Here is a 20959-nt window from a genome sequence, read left to right as displayed (position 1 = left end):
AAAATTTAAACTACAATCCAAATCAAATCAAATATTAGACCCCAACACTAAATGACATCAAATTTAAACCTCAATATATAAATTGTTATCAAATAAGCTCTTTTCATAATCCAAGTCTTTCTTAAACCTCAATGTTCTACATTTAAACCCATAAGCTTTAAGTTTAAACCACTTGACAAAAAAATGTTGAACCACACAGCTAAATGGCATCAAATTCAAGGCTAAATGACATCAAATTTAATCCAAGATTTCTAATTTGTTATCAATTAAACTCCTTTTGTAATCCAAGTATCTTTTAACCCCAATGTTTTTCATTTAAACCCCTAAGCTTTAAGTTTAAACCACTTTTGCCTAAAAATGTTGAAGCACAAGGCTAAATGGCTTTAAATTTTGAACCATAATTTATAAAAAAAAAAAAAAATCCATTAAGCTCTAATTATAATTCAAGTTTATTTTAAACCACAATGCCTTAAATTTAAACCAGTAAGCTTTAAATTGAAACCCCTAAGCTTTAAATTTAAACCACATGCTTAAAATTTTAAACCGCAAGCCTTAAATGACTTAAACTACGAACCATTAATCTTAAATAGCAATTAAAATTTAATCCACAGGGTTTAAGTTTTAATCCTTTAGGCTTAAATCATAATTATTATAATCTAATTAACCATTTCATTCAAAGTTTAAATCCTTAGCCTTTAAATTTAAGTAATTAGGCTTAAATTTTAATCCAAGTTTATTATTTGTCAAAATTTTAGAGCTCATGTTCTGATTGGCAATGAAAAAAAAAAAAAAATTTAATAGAAGTTATATGCTCTGTGCGCCGCGGCCCTATTTAAATGGTGCCGCGGCGCGCAGAGAAAACATGTTCCAATCTGCCTTTTTTTCCCTGGGCGCCGCGGCGCTGATGTTTCGCAGTGTCTGTGCGCCGCGGCGCATTCCCTAGGCTTTAAGCCACAATTTTTTCAACTTAAACCTCTAAGTTTTAAATTTAAACCCCAAACTTTTAAATTTAAACCACCTTTTTAAAATTTTAAACCACAATATAAATGGCATCACGGACTTTGATCCACAAGGCTAATTGGCATCAAATTTAAACCAAAATTTATAAATTTTAATCCATTAAGTTCTATTTATAATCCAAGTCTCTTAAAACCCCTAATTATTAAACTTAAACCGTTAGTCTTTAAATTGAAGCCACTTTCTTAAGGATTTAAGCCACATACCAAATGGAATAAAATGTTGAACCCCTAGGCCAAATGACATCAAATTTTCAACCACATACATAAATGACAAACTCCATGATATACACCAGGATACACTTGTTCAACTGCATTTTTTATGCTTTTATGCTGTAGAGTCCAAGAACTTTACTTAGCTAATTGTTTAGTAGTATTATAGTATGTTTAAGTGTTATCTTTGTTACTATGGATTTTTGGTTCAGACCGGGAGTTATTTGGACACTCATAGTAGTACTTATAGATTTTCTAAGTTTAACCTATAGTTTAAGAATATTAAGTATAACCTAAGGTTTGATTAATGTGTCTGATATTAAGGATTATATTATTATATTATAAGGTTTAGACATCAACCAATAGGATTTTAAGCACATGTTTTGAATGGTAATTAAGGATTAAGTATTTTTGAGGATTAAATTAAATAAGGGTAAAAGTTTGAATGTATAGGGTCAGTCAGCAGCTTTGAGCACGTTGAGGGCTTAGTCAAGGCTGTTTACTCCATTCAAACTCAGCTAAAAATGTGTAAATTCGTGTTTAAATATTCAGCGTATGCCGATATATCGCAGCTATAGGGGGCGATATATCGCAGCACGTAGATACGGAAAACACGAATCGATGCACGGTCGCCTCGGGAACAAAGGTCCAGGCGATATATCGCCTATAGGGGGCGATATATCGCCTCCACCAGCATGAATTCAAATACATTTGAATTCTTTTCCCTTCAGCCATTCAAACTCCTTCAACAGTCCAGCATCTTCTGAACGAGTCTTCAGCCTCTGCTGAACGATTATTCAAATGATTTTCACCTAAAAAGCCATTATTTTTATTCAAGTAAAATCAAGATATTTTCATTCCCAAACTCTATAAATAGGACCTAGTACCCAGCCATTATTCACCATTTGCTCTAAGTTCAGAGGCTGCTAGTGTTAAGTGAGTGTGAGAGTGTAAACACTTGGTTTGGGGAAAAACTATAAGCTTAAACATCATAAGCTTATCAAACACTTTGGGAAGTGAGTTCTATAGTATTTCGGTGAAGGTTAGATTGATCTTGCAATCTTTGAGGTAAACCCAAAACTCTAGTTCTTTTCTGTATTTTTATGTTATTTCCTTTCTCAAAACCTTCTACTCAGTCCCCTAACCTTATTCTTATTTTGGTTAGGGAATCCAAGCTTTTAAGCATATAAGTCGGTAAGTATGTTTTCTATGGTTTAGTCTTTCCATCTCTTTCATTTCATCTCCTTTCTTTAGACTTACTCTTTCTTATGGTTTTAGGAGTGTTCCAACAATCCCAACTCAGTCCATAATCTCGGTAACTTTGGTAAGGAAATAGGCTAGAATCAACATGTTATGTGATTATGTTATCTATATGTTTTATGTTATTAAAAGTGTTATGATATATGTGTATGTTTGTAGGCTTGGGCATATGACCCATATGACTAACAAGACCCCAAATGGGTTATGGGCATATGACCTACTTAGCTAGTAGGACCCCACTAATCCCATGGGCATATGCTTGTTTAGTCTATGGGACCCCAAGTAATAATGGCCATTATAATAAGTGTATGTTATGTGTATTATGTTAAGTCTTTATGTTTTCTTATGAAATTATGTATGTGACTTTGTGTTAGATTTTCCTTACTGGGCATTAGGCTCACTCCTTTCTGTTTATGTGCAGGAAAATAAGTTTAGAGGCAGAAAGATTCGTGACGCTTGGAGAATGTGTATCGATGATGAATGGAGTCAAGGGGCCTAGCGTTATTCGATTCGAGGATATAGTCTCCTTTTATGTTTTTATGGTTTTTATGTATATTTTCCGCATTATTATGTAATGTCTTTTATTTTAAATCATGTTTTGTTTTAAAAACAATGGGATCCCATAATCCTTCTTAGTATTCTGTTTCTTTGTAAATAACTCTTATTTTTCAAGTTACTCAATAAATTATGGTATTTTTGTAAAAATGTAAGTTTCATGTATAGTTTCGATAATGGTCCAATTAGTCTAGATTAGTGGGTCATTACATATGCCTGTCAGATACTATGCATAAGTTTTCTCGTTCTCCTATTGCTTCTTTTAGTCTTGTAAAGAACCATATCCATGCATTGTCATTTTCTGAATCCCCAATTCCAAAGGCGAGAGGAAAAATTTGATTGTTTCCATCTTTAACACAAGCTGCATACAGTGTACCTCCACATTTCGTCTTTAAAAATGTTCCATCTACCACTATAACTGGTCTACATTGCTTCCATCCATCTAATGAAGCCCCAAAAGCAATAAACATGTATTTAAACCTGTAAAATTTAATTAAAAAAACAACCAATTCCTAGAGATGTAAGATATGGATTGTAATCAGTAAAGCCTTTAATATAGGAATGCGAATCATAAATATTATTCATACCTGTTTTCTTCATCTTTACATACTCGTGTGATAGTTCCTGGGTTGGCCAACTGTAGCATATACAAATATGAAGGCAACAATGCATAACTTTCCTCATTTGACCCTCTAACATCATCAGCTGCAAGTGTTTTTGCTCTCCAAGCTTTATTGTATGTTACACCTACCCCATGTTCATCTCTCATGTCTCTTATTATTTGCCTTGGTCGATAGGTTGATCCTGGGTCACGAAACTTCTCTTTGAAGTAACTACTGATGACTTTTGCACTTGCTTGTCTATTTTCAAAATTTCTGTGATTTAACGAGCATGTGTGGTGTTTATGGTATTTTGATAACTCGAAAGTATTCTGATACTTTTGAGCTTCTTGCACGTACATACCAGCCACAATTCTCATCTATGCATTTTGCCCAAAATGCTTCTGAACATGATTTTTGAATTCTGTACTGAAAGTGTTTCTTGATGGCTATTTTCGCAAGTGTATGTTTTAGATCAGTCTTATTCTTGAAAACATAATTGAGTCTTATGTCTTCAATCTCCATATTCGGCAACACATGGAGAGGTGATTGAGCTTCTTGCCCGTGTTCTGTAAATTTGTTGGATTCTTGTGTTGAGGCGCTCTTCATTTTGCTAGTGCTTGCAGTATTTGTATTGGGGTCTGTGAGAGTCAAACTTTGACTTGTTGCATTGCTTGCTAAAGCAGATGGAATGCTAGCTTCTCTTGGCAAAGAAATGGTTTGATTTCTCTGTTCTACTTCAACGATGAGAGGACATTTTTTCAACTCTTCCACAGTCTTGTTCAAGTTTAGATAAACTTGTAAATTCTCATCACTTTCTATCTTCATTCCTTTGCTTGTATCCATATTTGCATCAAAAATCAAGTTTGTTGAAATCAATCTTTCATTCAATCTGAGCTCTTTGTATATCTTGTTTACCAATTCCTCATACTTGATATCCTTTTCCACCATCAATATTTTCACTTCATGATCAATGTATTTGTTGTTTGCATTCCATCTTCCGTTAAAAACTACAAATAACATTATCTTATCCATTCCCTGCAATAAAAAATAACACAACCATGAGAGCTTATTGCTTTATCTTGGATAGAAATTAAAAAAAAAAAAATCAATTCAATATACTTTTTCCCTTAACTTCACTCATCTCAAGGCAAACACAATTTTTGCAAAACTAAGTGTCAATAATATTTGTGACTCAATAAGAAGAATCAAAGTAATGCAAAAGATGTTTTATCGTGAAGATGAAGATAATAATGTTATTTTACAACAAAATTTAAACCTCAAACATTCAATGGCTAAAAATTTAAACTAATACTTTCTTAATTTACAACATTGTTCTTAAAATTAGGATTCAATGTGCTGAACAACAAAAACATATTTTTTAGGATGCTGGAAATAAACTTAAAATATGAACAACTAAACTTAAATGGCATCAAAATTTAATCCACAAGGTTTAAGTTTTATTCATTTAGGCTTAAATTATAAACATACTCTATTTTAATCTATATAATGTAATGTATGAATCTAATATAATTTTTTTATAATTTTAAACCAAATGTCTTAAAACTTAAACCACTATTTATAAATCTAAACCACAAGACTTAAATGACATCATATTTAAACTACAATTTATAAATTTTTATTCATTTAAGCTTAAATTATAAACCAACTATCTTTAAACCCCTAAGTTTGAAATTTAATCCATTAAGCTTTAAATTTAAACCACAATGCTTAAAATTTAAACCACTTGCTTTAAAATTTAAACCGCAAGCCTTAAATGGCTTAGATCAAATGTTTCATGGCATTTTGTTTGGTAAATTGTAGACACCCCAGCTAAGTTTGAAAAGTTCAGCTACTTGGCTAAAATCAAAGCTTGAAGGTTCCAAGAAAGAATTGAAGGCTAAAGAAAATTATTTGAGCAAGCTGGAAAGGAGCTATGCAAAATTTAATGACTTGCTTGTTGCATAGACAAACATACTAAAATCAAAAATTGAGAAATACTGAAGATAAAATAATTCTTGCCAATTCAAAACCCTTTACTTTGGGTGATAAGGTTAGATTGCTTGTTCACCTACAATGTGCAATAACATATGCCAAAGCTAGTAAAGACAAACAAATCCTTCTGTATTCTACAATAGCTGAGCAGTGAGGGCAAAGAAGCCAGACAAAGGAGTTTTCATTGGAGGGGCGGGAGATTCTACCACTGGAGCATTTCTGTGAGAAGTGTCGGAAGGCATTGAAGAATTAAGAAAGTAAAAGAATCAAGGGAAAGCTGAAGAAGAGGATTAATGTTTTTGGCTCATAGCATTTTAAAGAATAGAAAGTGTTTGATAAAAGCTCTAATCAAGTAATGGATTGACCTTTTGAGCTTTGTATAATATCTTTATCCAAACCCAGCAAAATGTAAACAGAACAAACTCAGAATAATACACCAAAACAATTTTTTAACAGCTTTATCCAAACACAGTTGTTCATTTATGTAAACAGTTATATAAAAACAAACTCTAAATTAATTTAACAGAACCTTAGTATAATATCTAACATAATCATGCCAATCAACGAAAGCTTTCTTTGAGTTCAAGCTACAGACCTTCAACTTTAATGTCAGAATAAAATCTAATTTATATGTATGATTGTACAGTTCAAAAAATTTTAAAAAAAATTAAATTTGTTTGTTTGTCAAGGAGTAGCTGTCGAACATGAAAAACTTACTCAAGGCCAAAGACAAATAATTGAGTTTCATTTGTATTGAATTTTATAAATATATGGTGATGATGGTATGATGACAATTGTATTCATTATGTATAAGAGAGATATATATCACAGACATTTTCACAAACACATGGCATACATCACAGTATATACGGTAAGAATTTATTTCGAATAAAGATGCAACAAAGCATACATTAACAAAGGCTATGAATCTATAATAATCATTTATATATTACTGAAATATAAACATATATTAAGCATAGTTCACGTGAAAAAGTAACGAATCAAACTTCAAACAGCTCTTATGTCAATATCTCAGTAAAAAAAAAAATCCTATTCCTATAACTATACCAGCAGTGGAGGCGCGGTGGAGGTGTGGTGGCTTCGTGGTGGAGCTGTGGTGGCAGAACCGTGGTTGTAGAACGTCGTAGAAGGTTATGGTGTCAATGACTCTATTGATGACAATGGCAAAGCTGCGGTGGACGTGTGGTGGCGTTGTGGTGGAGTTGTGCTGGTTTCGTGGTGGAGTTGTGGTGGTGCAGTGCTGATCATGGAGGCTAGGATTGATTGGCAAGGTGTTAGAGAAAATGGTAATGGTCAAGGGCATTTTTGGAAGTGTGGGGGAAAAATGGGTAGAAATAAACAAAATATAATTAGAGGGTAATTTTAGTTAACTAATCATATAAGTGGCTAGTTTTCAACAAATCCCCTGTATTTTTGTGCGTATTATATTGTTAATGTGTTATAGGGTCGAAGAAAAACGCATGTATAGTGCAAGATATAAGTATAAAATAAAGGAAATGAAGAGACTTTATAAGATTATACTGGCTTTCGATTATTGATTTTTGCAATGGTCTAATGATATGTAAGCAAGTATGAATAAAGAAGATGGAGCATAATATAGTGGAATCTACAAAGGACGTTGATGAATGGGAAGAAGAAAAGGCATTTTGCCTTATAAGCTTTGGTTGTTTTTCATAACAAGTTTGCAACTTTACTAAATTCAAAGGGCGGCCTTAAAAGTGTTATCAACTTTGTTAACTATTTTCGGTTTGTGCTGGTATGACTTGACTCTAGTTGTAGCAGAATCTACAAAGGTCTTTCATGACCTTTGGTTGTTTTTCATAACAAGTTTTCTGCTTAAGCTTTCAAAGCAAGGCCTTATAAGTGTTATCAACTTGCTTCAGTTTGTTTGTGCCGCCGGTATGACTTGACTCGTTGTAGGTTGTAAATCATGGGATTAGTACTTCCTTGCTGGATAAGTTCAGAGCAGAGGTTGAGAATTTCTTCAGACTTCCTTATGAAGAAAAGAAGAGGTTGTGGCAGCAGCCAGACAACCAAGAGGGTTTTGGACAGTTGTTTGTTGTATCAGAGGAGCAGAAGTTAGATTGGTCTGTGTCAAGGGATGAGTCCATTAGTTGTAATTCGGTTACACAATTCTTGGTTTATTGACTGGTTATCAGTTACAAACCGTTAGGGAGGTTAGGGTTGTTAAGTTTGTACTGACTATATATATATACCTCTGTATTCCTGTAATTCATTCATTCAATAATACAATACAAATTTCTTCATTCTCCAATTATCTTTACATGGTATCAGAGCTTCTCTCTTTCATCAATGGAGCTTTCTGATTCTTCTACTGAAACTGCATCAAGATTGAATGATGCTCCAATCGTCAATCAACACGTTCCGTTGCCGAAGACTTCTCCTGTTTCTTTTGCTCATTCTCTGTCGATTAAGCTTGATGATCACAACTTTCTTCCTTGGCGTCATCAAGTCCTAGCTTCCATCAAAGGTAGTCGTCTTCATAAATTTCTTGATTCCACTCAAACTCCACAGCAATTTCTTACTGCTGCCGATGCATCAACCAAAACCATTAATCCAGCTTTTGAAGATTGGGAACAACAAGACAATCTGATTGTAAAGATAATTGGAGAATGAAGAAATTTGTATTGTATTATTGAATGAATGAATTACAGGAATACAGAGGTATATATATATAGTCAGTACAAACTTAACAACCCTAACCTCCCTAACGGTTTGTAACTGATAACCAGTCAATAAACCAAGAATTGTGTAACCGAATTACAACTAATGGACTCATCCCTTGACAGTCTGACATATTCTTCATAACCACACTGCCACTCAACTTGAGGAGGACTCAGCTCTTCGAAAAGCTTCCAATGGAACTCAGGTTTGTCTTTCCCTTCCACTGCTATGATTTTTGACATAAGTGAAGTTTTAATACATGAAATCTGGTTGCAGAAACACTATGGAAGCTTACTCAATGGAAGTGAAAAGGCTAGCTATGGTGATTTTAGATCACATGGCAAAGGCTTTGAAGATGGATGGTGAGGAATTGAGAGATTTGTTCGGTGAAGGAGTTCAGTCAATTAGGATGAATTACTATCCTCCATGCCCTGAACCAGATTTGGCTATTGGGCTTACTCCTCATTCTGATTCTGTTGCTCTCACAATCCTCTTCCAGCTCATTGATGTCGATGGGCTTCAAATTCGAAAGGATGGAAGATGGGTTTCTGTGAAACCACTTCCAAATTCTTTGATTGTCAACATTGGAGATGTCATGGAGGTACAATTATATCACATTTGATTGTCAACATTGGAGATGTCATGGAAGTACTATTATATCTGGTAGCATATCCTGATTAAGAAAACTTCAGCCCAAATGGGATGACTTTAGGATTTCTTGATTATATAAGCTTAGTAAAGTATTGAATGCCCATGTTAGACATTTTGCATTAGGAAGCATTTGTTGCCAGTAAAAACCTAAAAATGACAGGCATTTGTTAAGTTAATTGTCATTGTCAGACTAGAAATTCAATGAAGATGCCAGAAAGTAGTTAGTACATAGCTTTTGCTAGTTGAAGATAATTTGTAAAAATACTTTAATGAAATCAAACAAACTTGTAAGAAATGTATTGTGACACTACTAGTCTATATAGTTATGCAGCTTATTTTGAGTTACTTAAGTTTTGCTTTAAGAACCTGCCAAGGATTATGTTTTTATTGAATTAAGAGTTGAGATAAAATTGACATTGCTTTTTTCGAATATTAAGTTGTTTTCTCTGGCAGATTGTGAGCAATGGCATGTACAAGAGCATTGAGCATAGAGCAATTGTAAACTCATCAAAAGAGAGGCTATCGGTTGCTACATTCTATAGTACCAAGCTAGACTAGGAAATAGGACCTGCCCCAAGCATTATTGGTCCTGAGAACCCAGCGATCTTTCGACGAGTCCCCCTTGAGATTTACTTCAAGGAATTCTTCGCTCGAAAGCTCAGTGGTAAGTCCTACCTTGATTTCATGAAAGTGGAGAACAAAGATTAAAATGTCAGATAAATATCTCTTGTTTACTTAAAGAAAAAAATATGTTTGTAGGAACTAGCAACTTTACCTTTACTTGATATTCAAATGTATAATCAAGAGCTTTTTATAGGTATAGATATGGTTCTGTTTTACTTAGTAAAATAGTTTACAAGCCTGTATATATATATGTATATTCTACAAACTTGCTAGTTGAAATCTGTACTTGTTACATAGCAAATTTGTGTATTAAAAAGTGTTAGTAGACACAAATTTATATTAATCGGCTCCTAAACTCAGCTTAGTGTAGTTTGAGTATAAAATTGTTCTCCTTCCTTACAATGAATAGTCCTTTTAGTTCCTTAATCTTACATTAGTGATTCCATTTCTGAATAGTTTGATCTAGTTGATATTTCGTTTTCTCTTCAAGATGTCGTTTTCTTGCAAGTTGTTTTTTGATGAATTAATGTCGTCCCCCTAAATTGTGTCATTTTTTTGCTTCTTTTTAATAATGTTAAGTAGTATTTATTTATATGACATTCAAAAGGATAGTATTCTTTGAGGTATGATTTTATAAATACGATATTACAATTATTAAGATATCTATCTTATTATGTTTAATTTCTTATTTTATGTTTAGTTAAATGGAAATATATATATATACTAGATACCAACAACGTGCAATATGCACGTTTGCTTAGTTTTATATATAAAATTTATTAATTATTTTTATTATATTTATATTAATATCATATAAATTTTGAAATAAATATCCTATTTTAATTAAATAATTTATTTAATTTTGTTTAAGTTTATATTTGTTCTAGTTTTCGAATTTGGAAGTGACAACATTAGATTATATATTATATATTTAATGTAATATTAAATATTATACGTAGATTTTAAATTTAAGTTTCTTGCTAGATTTTTTAACAAAAAATAATAATTTGTTGCTAATTCACAGTAGATTATATTATATGTTTAATATGATATTATTCTAATAAGTGAGTTGAAGTTTAATTAAATTTTATTTAAGTTATAAAACGTATGATTTTATTATTCTTAAATAATTATTATGGTAAAATATCTCAAAAATATCATATTTTAATTTATTTAATTATTTATTATTTTAAAATAATTATTATTGTAAAATATATGAAAAATATTCTATTTTAATTTATTTAATTATTTATTATTTTTAAATAATTATCATTATAAAATATCTCAAAAATATCTTATTTTAATTATTTATTTTATTTTATTTAAGTTTAAGTGTTTACAAACTACCGTTAAATATAATAATATTCTGTTAAATATAAGAATATTTCGTTAAAATTAACATTAAAAAAATAAAAAACCGTTAAAACCAAGAATTTCTGTTATCTACACACTTATTATATAGAAGAGACATATACCTTATATTAAGAGTTGCATTACATTTTTTATTAATAATATTTCCAATAATAATTCAGTGTACGAAAGTTGTGTTAATTTATTGATTATAACCATCAACCATATGTGATCTTCTACAAGATTATTTAAGTGTAACTAAAAATGAAGCATTTTACATATATGGTTTCAGTTTTTAAGTCCGTTTACTTTTAATTGTTTTTGCTAGATAGGTTTGTAGGAAATAAATATAGATTTACTAATTGAAGAACTTCAGATGAATTTGAGTGAATGAGAGATGAAACTAAGAATACAAATCAGTAAAACTATTATTAATAATTAAATAGTTAGAAAACTAAAAACATAAAAGCATAAATTGACACAAGTATATATACTGGTTCAGAACAAGATTAATGTGATCTTGAACCTAATCCAATTTTAAGAACCGCTATCTCTTCTTTATTCAATCAACGAAATAAGTACAAATCTTCTATCGAGCTTCTTAGAACAATCTTGGAGCTAACAATCTAAACACTCAATCTCATAGGTGCTTTCCTCTCGCAAGCACTTTCCCAACAGTTGTATTTCTCAATACAGTTCCTGAAATCCAGCAATCACAACCTTTCGCAATACTCAATCTTGATTTCCACACTTGAGCTCTCTCTTCTCTTCTAGTGTTTTTCTTGTTTCATCTGTTTTTATCTTGTTCTAGTAACTGGAGTGGAGTGAAGTTGTCATTTTATAGACCAATGACTCAATTAACATAAGTCAATAAGACTGTTATGACAGTTGAGAACCTAACAAACAATTAACAGAATCAGTTGAGATTTAGATAAATTACCTCCAGAAGGTTAAATCTCAATTTCTTATAACAAGTTATAAATCTATCATTTCAAAAAAAAAAAAAAAGAAGTAAATAACATTATATTGAATAAGGAAATAATTATAGCGTTTTATAGAAATATATGGTTGGACTCATAAAAAATTCGGTGTACTGAGGACATGAACGACGTAAATGTTGTCCATTAAAAAAAATAGTGTCGTTTTATAAAATTAATGTCGTTTTTATAAATATTGTCGTTTTCATTACATTCGTCGTTTCATGAATTTTTGTCGTTTTTATATTTTTGTCGTTGTATCCCGGACTATTGGTTTTTTTGCAGCATGTCTATTGTCTACGATTATTCTTAAAAACGACAACTCACACTAAAACGACATAAAAATTAAAAACGACAACAACAGAAGAACGAGAGAAACACTAAAAAACGACAACTCACACAAAAACGACAAAATAACGTCAACCATTGGCTAAAAAAATACAAGAGACTTGATAACAGTTATCAACCTCAACCTTACTGGGCAGCCATGGCGAAGGTGTTGGTGGAGGAGCCAGTAGAGTCCGAAGCAGAAATCGTTAACTTCGGCAAATCTTTAATAGTGCCAAGTGTTCAGGAGCTAGCCAAACAGCCATTGCTCCAGCTTCCTCCACGGTACTCCCACTGCCTTCAAGAATCTCCGCTCGTCTCCGATCTATCGTCGTCTCCGTCAATACCCGTCGTTGATATCCACCGTTTGGCTACGAAGGAATACACTGACTCTGAATTTCAGATACTACACTCCGCTTGTCGAGAGTGGGGATTTTTCCAGGTAATAAGGAGTGATTATGTCCAAAGTCCAGTTTTTTTTTAAAATTTTTTTTTTTATGTTTCAGCTTAGAACCCGAAGAACCCATTTGCCCACTTGAAGTTTACTGTATATATATATTTTTTTGTGTGTATTATGTTGTTAATGTGTTAAAGGGTCGAAGAAAAACACATGTATATAGTGTAATAAAAGTGATAATATAAGCAGAAAATAAAGGAAATGAAGAGACTTTATAAGATTATATTGGCTTTCGATTATTGATTTTAACAGTGGTCTAATGATATGTAAGCAAGTAGGAATAAGGAAGATGGACCATAATATAGTGGAATCTACAAAGGACTTTCATGAATGAGATGAAAAAGAGGCATCCTGCCTTGTAAGCTTTGGTTGTTTTTTCATAACAAGTTTGCTACTTTGTTAAGTCGTTTCAATTTGTTTTTGCTGGTATGAGTTGACTCGTTTTCCTCTAGCTGTTGTAGGTTGTAAATCATGGGATTAGTGCTTCATTGCTGGAAAAGTTCAGGGCAGAGGTTGAGAATTTCTTCAAACTTCCTTACGAGGAAAAGAAGAGGTTGTGGCAGCAGCCAGACAACCATGAGGGTTTTGGGCAGTTGTTTGTTGTATCAGAGGAGCAGAAGTTAGATTGGTCTGACATGTTCTACATAACCACACTACCACTCAGCTTGAGGAAGACTCAGCTCTTCGAAAAGCTTCCAATGGAACTCAGGTTTGTGATAGGCCACCCCTTACATATGTATATGCTAGAAGAAATAGGAAGACTTAAGGTGGAATAGCAGCAGCTGATAATTTGTAGTAGGGTCGGGTATGAGTTAGTTATGTGAGGTTAGTTTGGGTGGGAGTAAGGTACATGGTATGACCAGTGGGGTAGAGAATAAAAGTGGGAGAGACCAGGCTCTCGAAAACCTGGTATTGCAATACAGAGGAGATTTTCTATCATTTTCCTTGTTCTTGCACTGTTTGGCTAACCAATAGACAGGTCTATCCTATCAGTTTGTCTCTTTCTTCCACTGCTATGATTTTGACAAAAGTCTTTGAAACTCTCTGTTAATTATTATGTTTGTTTTTGAGTTTGGTTGCAGAAACACTATGGAAGCTTATTCGATGGAAGTGAAAAAGCTAGCTATGGTGATTTTAGAACATATGGCTAAAGCTTTGAAGATGGATGGTGAGGAAATGAGAGATTTGTTTGGTGAAGGATTTCAGTCAATTAGGATGAATTACTACCCTCCATGCCCTGAACCAGATTTGGCTATTGGATTTACTCCTCATTCTGATGCTGATGCTCTTACAATCCTTTTCCAGCTCAATGATACCGAAGGGCTTCAAATCCGAAAGGAAGGAAGATGGGTTTCTGTGAAACCACTTCCAAATGCTTTGGTTGTCAACATTGGAGATATCATGGAGGTACAATTATATCACATTTGAGCTGCTATAATTTCCTTATAAGGTTGTCAACTTTAAAGACATGGAAGTACTATTGTATCTGCTAGCGTATTCTGATCGTATAAGCTTTGTAAAGTATTGAATGCCCATGCTAGACATTTTGCATTAGGAGGCATCTGTTGTCTGTAAAATCTTCTCATGTTTTCATTTGCCCAGAAAAGCAAAAAATGACAAGCATTTCTCAAGTTAATTGTCACTGACACACTAGAAATTTAAACAAGATACCAGAATGTAACAGCACATAGTTTTTGCTAGCTGAAGATAATTGGTAAAAAGACCTTAATGAAATTAACATCTTGTGAGAAATGTATTGTAACACCACCACTGGTCTCTGTAGTTATGTAGCTTATTTTGAACTACTTAATTTCAGTTTTAAGAACCTACCAAAGTAGGGTTTATATATTTTTGGACCTATGTTTTGTTCTATTGCCTGTTTGGACCTTGTGTTTTGACAAATTACTTTTTGAACCATATGTTTTGTAAAATGGTTCAAATAGAACCCTAAACCTGATTTTGATCAAAATTTTCTCAACTGAAATCACAAATTATTCACCAAACTAACAATTCAGAACAAAAATAAAATTCTTCTGCTTAAATACTGTATTGTAATATTCAATTTTTTCTTCATCAAAATTGAGTTTAAGGGTCTATTTGAAACATTTTACAAAATACAGGTCTAAAAAAGAATTTGTTAAAACACAGGGTCCAAAAATGTATAAATCCTATTATACTATAGCAATATACATAGTTTGTTTTGTTTTTATTGGATTAAGAATTGAGATAATATTGACAGTGCTTTTTTTTTTTTTTTTTTAATGACATTGAGTTGTTTTCTCTGGCAGATTTTGAGCAATGGCATGTACAAGAGTATTGAGCATAGAGCAATTGTAAACTCATCAAAAGAGAGGCTATCAGTTGCTACATTCTACAGTTCCAAGCTAGACTTGGAATTGGGACCTGCTCCTAGCATTATTGGCCCTGAGAACCCAGCAATATTCCGACGAGTCCCCCTAGAGAGTTACCACAAGGAATTCTTCGCTCGAAAGCTCAGCGGTAAGTCCTACCTTGATTTCATGAAAATGGAGAACAAAGAATAAAATGTCAGATGAACATCTCTAAAATAAAATGTTTGTAGGAACGAGGAACTTTCCGTTTAGTTGACATTCAATTGTATAATCAAGAGCCTTCTATGGTAGTATATATTCGGTTCTATTTTGTTTTGTAAGAGAATTTACAACCTAATTAATGAACTGCAGAAGCAGAACCACTACAACATTGTAGTGAGTGATTTAACAAAATGTCATACAACATATATGAATAATATATTTATATATACATATATGTAATATATTTATATAATGAAGCTTGCTAGTTCAAATCTCTACTTGTTACATATCCTTTATTGAAAAGTAAAGTAATAGACACAAATTTATATTAATCGTCTGTAAACTCAGCTTAGTGTAGTTTGAGTATTAAATTGTTCTCCCTCCTTACAATGAATAGTCCTTTTATTTATAGAGGGTGCTTAGTTAGTAGTTCCTTAATCTGACATTAGTGATTCCATTTCTGAGTAGTTTGATCTTGTTGGTATGTCGTTTTCTCTTCAATATGTCGTTTTTGATGTATTTTTCTTGAAAAGTTCTCGCTTTATCGAAAAGATGTCGTTTTCAACAAAAGATGTCGTTTTTGGACGAATTAATGTCGTTCACCAAATTTGTCTTTTTTAAAATAAAAAAATAATTTAATCTAGTATATTTATATGGCATTCAAAAGGGGGAGACTACATATTTAGAAAATTCAATGCAGATCAGTGGAAGAAAACAAAATTATGTGGACTCATAAAAGAAAAGGTAGTATTCTTTAACGAATTTATATTTTTTTTGTACTCTGTGTTTTGTTAAATTACCTGTTTAGACCTTGTATTTTGACAAATAATTTTTTAGATTCTATATTTTATAAAATAGTTCAAATAGAACTCTAAACTCGATTTTGGTTAAAGTTTTTTGAGTTAAAATTACAAATAATTTATCAAATTAATAATTTAAAACAAAAATAAAATTATTTTACCTAACAACGGTATTATTATATTTAATTTTTTCTTCATCAAAATTTAATTTAAGGATTTATTTAAACAATTTTACAAAAAAATAGGGTTTAAATTTTTTTTTATCAAAACACAAAATCGAAAAAAATAATAAAATAAAATACACTGTTTAAAAGTATATAAACCATTCTTTAATTAAAAACTCTGCAAATTCACGTGTGATCTTGTATTTCCCAATACTACTTTGCTCAGTCATGAAGTCATTAATCTTTTATAATTATTTTAATTTTATTCTAACCTAAACTCAAAAGCAAAGCCAAACTATATGCAATAATGCGTTGGCCCAAACGCTTCAAAAGCCAAAGATCTTGCTAAGTTAATTAATCACTAACACCACACATAAAATATACTATTAATTGCTTTGATTAATATCCAAGATTTTCAATCTTAACATTAATTAAAAGAAAATCTTAAGATTTGGGTATTAAATATAACTTCAAATGTTATATATTGACTTGATTGACTTTAGGAGGAATTGAGACTTGAGAAGGCAATTTTTTTTTATAAAAAAATATAAATTTATGTATAGTACCAAAAATTGTTTTTGTCCTATTTATTTATTATATACATCCAAAAATGGAAGTTTACTAAAAATATAAAATTCATGGTATGAAGAATAAAAGACAAAATTTATTGAGTGGGTGACTATATGTGGTGGAAGCGGCGGAGGTGGCGGAGGGAAAGACCTCCGCCGCTTAGGTACAAAAATCCATAACATGCGGTGGCCCACAAGAATGTATAAATCCATAGCATAAATACTATACTATCAACTCTCTCTATATAATATTAGTGTTATTATAACTCTATATAATTGTGACACTTACACTCAAAAAGTGAAAATAGAGTATGATTCACCACTTTTTTTTTTTTTTAATTTTAAAATTATTCTATATTTAATATAATTTCTCGAATGTAATAGAAATGTGTAGTAGTTTGTAAGTAAAATAAAATCATTCAGCTTTGATAAAACTCACTCATCCCCAAAAAATAACTTCTTAATAATTATTAATAAGAGATTAATCACTTAAATTTGATTTTTGATATATGTTATACAATCTTTTTTCTTTTTAACTTTCTTCTACCCAATAAGTTTTGCTCTATGAGGAGTTTTAAAGAGAACTTTTTACCATACGAAAAAAATTGACATATTATTAATTAGGTATTAAACCAAAGCTCAAAAAGAATAAAAATAAATGTTTATATACTACACTACACTAGGTATACCCTATTTTATAACACAATCTTAACTCATATATATATATATATGTATATTAATTTGTCAACACATGCAGCTCCCAGACAAAGAGTATAATGTAGATAAGAGTAATCATTGTCATAATCATAATTAATAGAGAATTATTAAGTAAAACTTGTGTGCCCAACATCACAAAAAAGTGGCGTATCGTTATTAGTAAATTTCAATATTGAGTCTCATATATTTGAATTATTTAATAAGTATTATGAGGTATCGTTAACTAATTATGAAGTGTCACTTCATATGGAATTGGACACTTCAAGGTGTCAAATAGCAACACTCTATGCAGTTTCGAGAAAAAACTAGCTATAACAAATTATGAAGTGTCACCTCATATGGTGTTGTACATCTTAAGATGTCAAATAACAACACTCCATACAGCTCCGAGACAAAACTTCTACTGAGCTATAACTAATTATAGAGTTTCAACTCATATATAGTGTTGTAGATATAAAATAGCACCCCTCCATGCACAGCTCCGAGACAAATCTTCTGCTGAGCTATATCCTTCCCATTGCCAGCTCATTCCTCTCATAACAATATCTAACTTTCTATATATATAATATACATATATTAAATATATAAACAGTACAAGTTTCATCACTAACTTTACATTACAATTTAATATGTATATATAGACACCATCTACCAAACTCGATCAACAACTCCTTCATATCATATCCACTTGGTACATATATAGTTGAAATATTCTCCTTGATAAAGATGATGATGATGATGATGATGAGAGCTGGCTATAGTAACAGCAGTAGTAGTAGTTCAAATGGAGTAGTAGTGATCATATTTGTGTTGATAGTGCTATTAAAATCACCATCTACTTTGGGCAATGGGAACTTGTTTGAAGAGTTGGAGTTGACATGGGGTGGCCACCGAGCCAAAATACTCGACGGAGGCAAGCTTCTCACCCTCTCTCTCGACACCATTTCTGGCTCTGGTTTCACTTCCAAGAGACAATACCTCTTTGGTAGAATCGACATGCAACTTAAGCTCGTCGCCGGCAACTCCGCCGGCACCGTCACCGCCTACTATGTATGCACCTCTACTACTACTTAATACATCCAACTTTGACAGACATTTATTATTATAACATCAATTAATGAACCGTGTTATATATATATATATATAGCTATCTTCGGAAGGAGGAAATCATGATGAAATTGATTTTGAGTTCTTGGGGAATGTGAGTGGAGAGCCTTACATAGTTCACACGAATGTGTACACACAAGGAAAAGGAGAGAGAGAGCAACAATTCTACCTATGGTTTGACCCCACCAAGAATTTCCACACCTACTCCATTGTTTGGAACCCTCACAACATCATGTAAGATTTTGTATTTATTTATTATGTATATATCTTTAATTTGATGATGTTCATTTTTTTTAAAAAAATATTCGAAGTTTTGAATGGTAATTGTTATTTCAACAAGTAAAAGTTATCTGAAGATCTAAGTGGGGATAACATTTTTTTATGCATATCCACGTAGTTTTGAAAAATTCAAACATCTAAAAAATAAATAAAGAGGTAGAGAGGTATGAATTTATTGATCGAACTGTACTCCTTTGTATACGTCAGGAGTCCATTGATGAGAAGAGGTGAATATAAGCACAATTAAAATTTGTGGGGGTTGTCTAATTATGTAATAAAGTTTGATTGGATTCAAAAAATTGATGTTAATTGGATTTGATCGGTTATTGGATGATATTCTAAAAATTCAATTAGGAACTGATCCAATCTAACTTTATTAATAAATTGTAAACGTATACTAATACTATAGAAGCGAGACATGTAGTGTCACATTATTTTTATAACATGATCTCGAAATTGTGAAAATTAAAAAAATATGATATATAATCACTAGTGAGTGTTTAACCAAACACTTTTTATTTTTAATTTATTACATGAGTAGATTCATGGTGGACAACACTCCCATAAGAGTATTCAACAACGAGGAAAGAAGAGGAGTACCATTCCCCAACAAGCAACCAATGAAGCTATACTCGAGTCTATGGAATGCTGACCAATGGGCCACAAGAGGAGGCTTAGTGAAGACCGATTGGTCCAAGGCTCCCTTCAAAGCCTACTACCGGAACTTCAACGTCGCCAACGCTTGCGTGGCGTCTCCATCATCGCCCCCGTGCACTGCCAAGTCATTCGCCAATGCATCGGTGCCACGAGGGCTCGACCCCCGCGGCAGAAGGAGGCTTAGGTGGGTGCAAAAGTACTACATGATTTACAACTATTGCAATGATCTCAAACGATTCCCTCAAGGCCTCCCAAGGGAATGTCGTTTTACTAAGTTCTAGCCTAGCAAATCGAACCTATAAAAGCGAAAAAAAAATTGTGAAGTAAAAAAGTTTGTGAAAATGAATTTATGTATGTTTGTATGCATGTTTTGTTTGTAAAAAGAGGTATAATTAAATTAAGTGGAGTTTGTAATTAATTTTATCTAGGGTCCTTAAAATATTACATCTTTTTTATGCATTTTGGACCAATATCATGTGATAAATTGAGATTCTTAATATATTAATGAATTATTATTGTTAAAAAATGTTTAGTTACAATTTTAGCTTAAAAGTAATAACCTTTGCCGAACAAATTTTTTGAAGGGGCTGATCTAAATATGTAACGAGTTATTAATTTTTGTTTATTAATTTATATACTTTTAAAAATACCAAAAATTCACTTTTTTTTTTTTTTTTTAAAAAAGATGCAATAATTATACCCTTTCTTCAAACTTATTAATTATATGCTTAATCGACAAATCTGATTGTACATATAGTTATGTCTATGAAGACTTTTCATCATAATCTTTATGATAATTCACGTTACTTCCAATAATGTGTTGTCTTGAGGATACATTTTCATATCCCATTAAACATTATTTATCATTCATATTGAACCATATTGTTATTATTCTCGCTTGTTCTGAAAATTGAATCATATATATATAAATTTATAAATATAAGAGAAATTTAGGGAAAAATAAACACAGTTTCAATATTTATGAGAAAAAAATAATTATATAAAATATGGTATGTTTTGAAAAAAATAATTTAAAATATGATAATTTCATAGAATATAAAAAATAGATTAGCATAATCATAAATACACAAAACTCTCTCACACTCTCTCATTTCTCTCTCTCACGATATCTCTCTCTCTCTTTTCTCATTTCTTCCTCTCTTCTCTCCCATTTGGTTCTCTCATCCAAGGCTGGCCCTGGGCATAGGCGGGCTAGACCCGTGCCTAGGGCCCACCCCTACCCAGGGCCCATTTTTAAAAATTACTAAATATTAGTTTAATTTTATTTAAAATTACATAAAAAAATTACATATACAAAAGAGCCCATTTTTTTCAAATTTATTAAAACTGTCTTAGGCCCACTTTTTTTCAGGGCCGATCCTGC

The 20959-nt window shown here is 31.8% G+C and overlaps 2 protein-coding genes and 1 pseudogene across 2 annotated transcripts; all 3 read left to right on the top strand.

Annotated features, from left to right (window-relative positions):
- The window catches only part of LOC133802364 (protein SRG1-like), a 40418-nt pseudogene extending 30431 nt beyond the window's left edge, over positions 1 to 9987 (top strand).
- A 2276-nt stretch (positions 9988 to 12263) lies between these two features.
- Positions 12264 to 15474, top strand: LOC133802362 (protein SRG1-like). The gene is made up of 4 exons (XM_062240662.1): positions 12264 to 12715; positions 13192 to 13439; positions 13813 to 14137; positions 15019 to 15474. Exons 1-4 carry the CDS (start codon positions 12434 to 12436, stop codon positions 15271 to 15273), a joined length of 1110 nt encoding a protein of 369 aa, XP_062096646.1. The 5' UTR covers positions 12264 to 12433; the 3' UTR covers positions 15274 to 15474.
- A 2784-nt stretch (positions 15475 to 18258) lies between these two features.
- Positions 18259 to 20045, top strand: LOC133799313 (xyloglucan endotransglucosylase/hydrolase 2-like). Its single transcript, XM_062237333.1, has 3 exons — positions 18259 to 18582; positions 18680 to 18873; positions 19460 to 20045. Exons 1-3 carry the CDS (start codon positions 18259 to 18261, stop codon positions 19854 to 19856), a joined length of 915 nt encoding a protein of 304 aa, XP_062093317.1. The 3' UTR covers positions 19857 to 20045.
- The last annotated feature ends 914 nt before the right edge of the window (positions 20046 to 20959 follow it).

This window comes from Humulus lupulus, chromosome 9 (assembly GCF_963169125.1).
Source record: "Humulus lupulus chromosome 9, drHumLupu1.1, whole genome shotgun sequence".
Lineage (NCBI taxonomy): Eukaryota > Viridiplantae > Streptophyta > Magnoliopsida > Rosales > Cannabaceae > Humulus > Humulus lupulus.
The sequence above is the reverse complement of the archived record's forward strand: the minus strand, read 5'-3'. Positions and strand labels throughout refer to the sequence as shown.

Bases quoted from the DNA above. Each gene is read 5' to 3' on its own strand.
- LOC133799313 (XM_062237333.1), top strand. From the start codon at position 18,259: ATGATGATGATGATGATGATGAGAGCTGGCTATAGTAACAGCAGTAGT. The intron at 18,583-18,679 runs GTATGCACCTCT...ATATATATATAG, and splicing joins GCACCGTCACCGCCTACTAT to CTATCTTCGGAAGGAGGAAA. The intron at 18,874-19,459 runs GTAAGATTTTGT...TTACATGAGTAG, and splicing joins TGGAACCCTCACAACATCAT to ATTCATGGTGGACAACACTC.
- LOC133802362 (XM_062240662.1), top strand. From the start codon at position 12,434: ATGGCGAAGGTGTTGGTGGAGGAGCCAGTAGAGTCCGAAGCAGAAATC. The intron at 12,716-13,191 runs GTAATAAGGAGT...TAGCTGTTGTAG, and splicing joins GAGAGTGGGGATTTTTCCAG to GTTGTAAATCATGGGATTAG. The intron at 13,440-13,812 runs GTTTGTGATAGG...GTTTGGTTGCAG, and splicing joins AAGCTTCCAATGGAACTCAG to AAACACTATGGAAGCTTATT.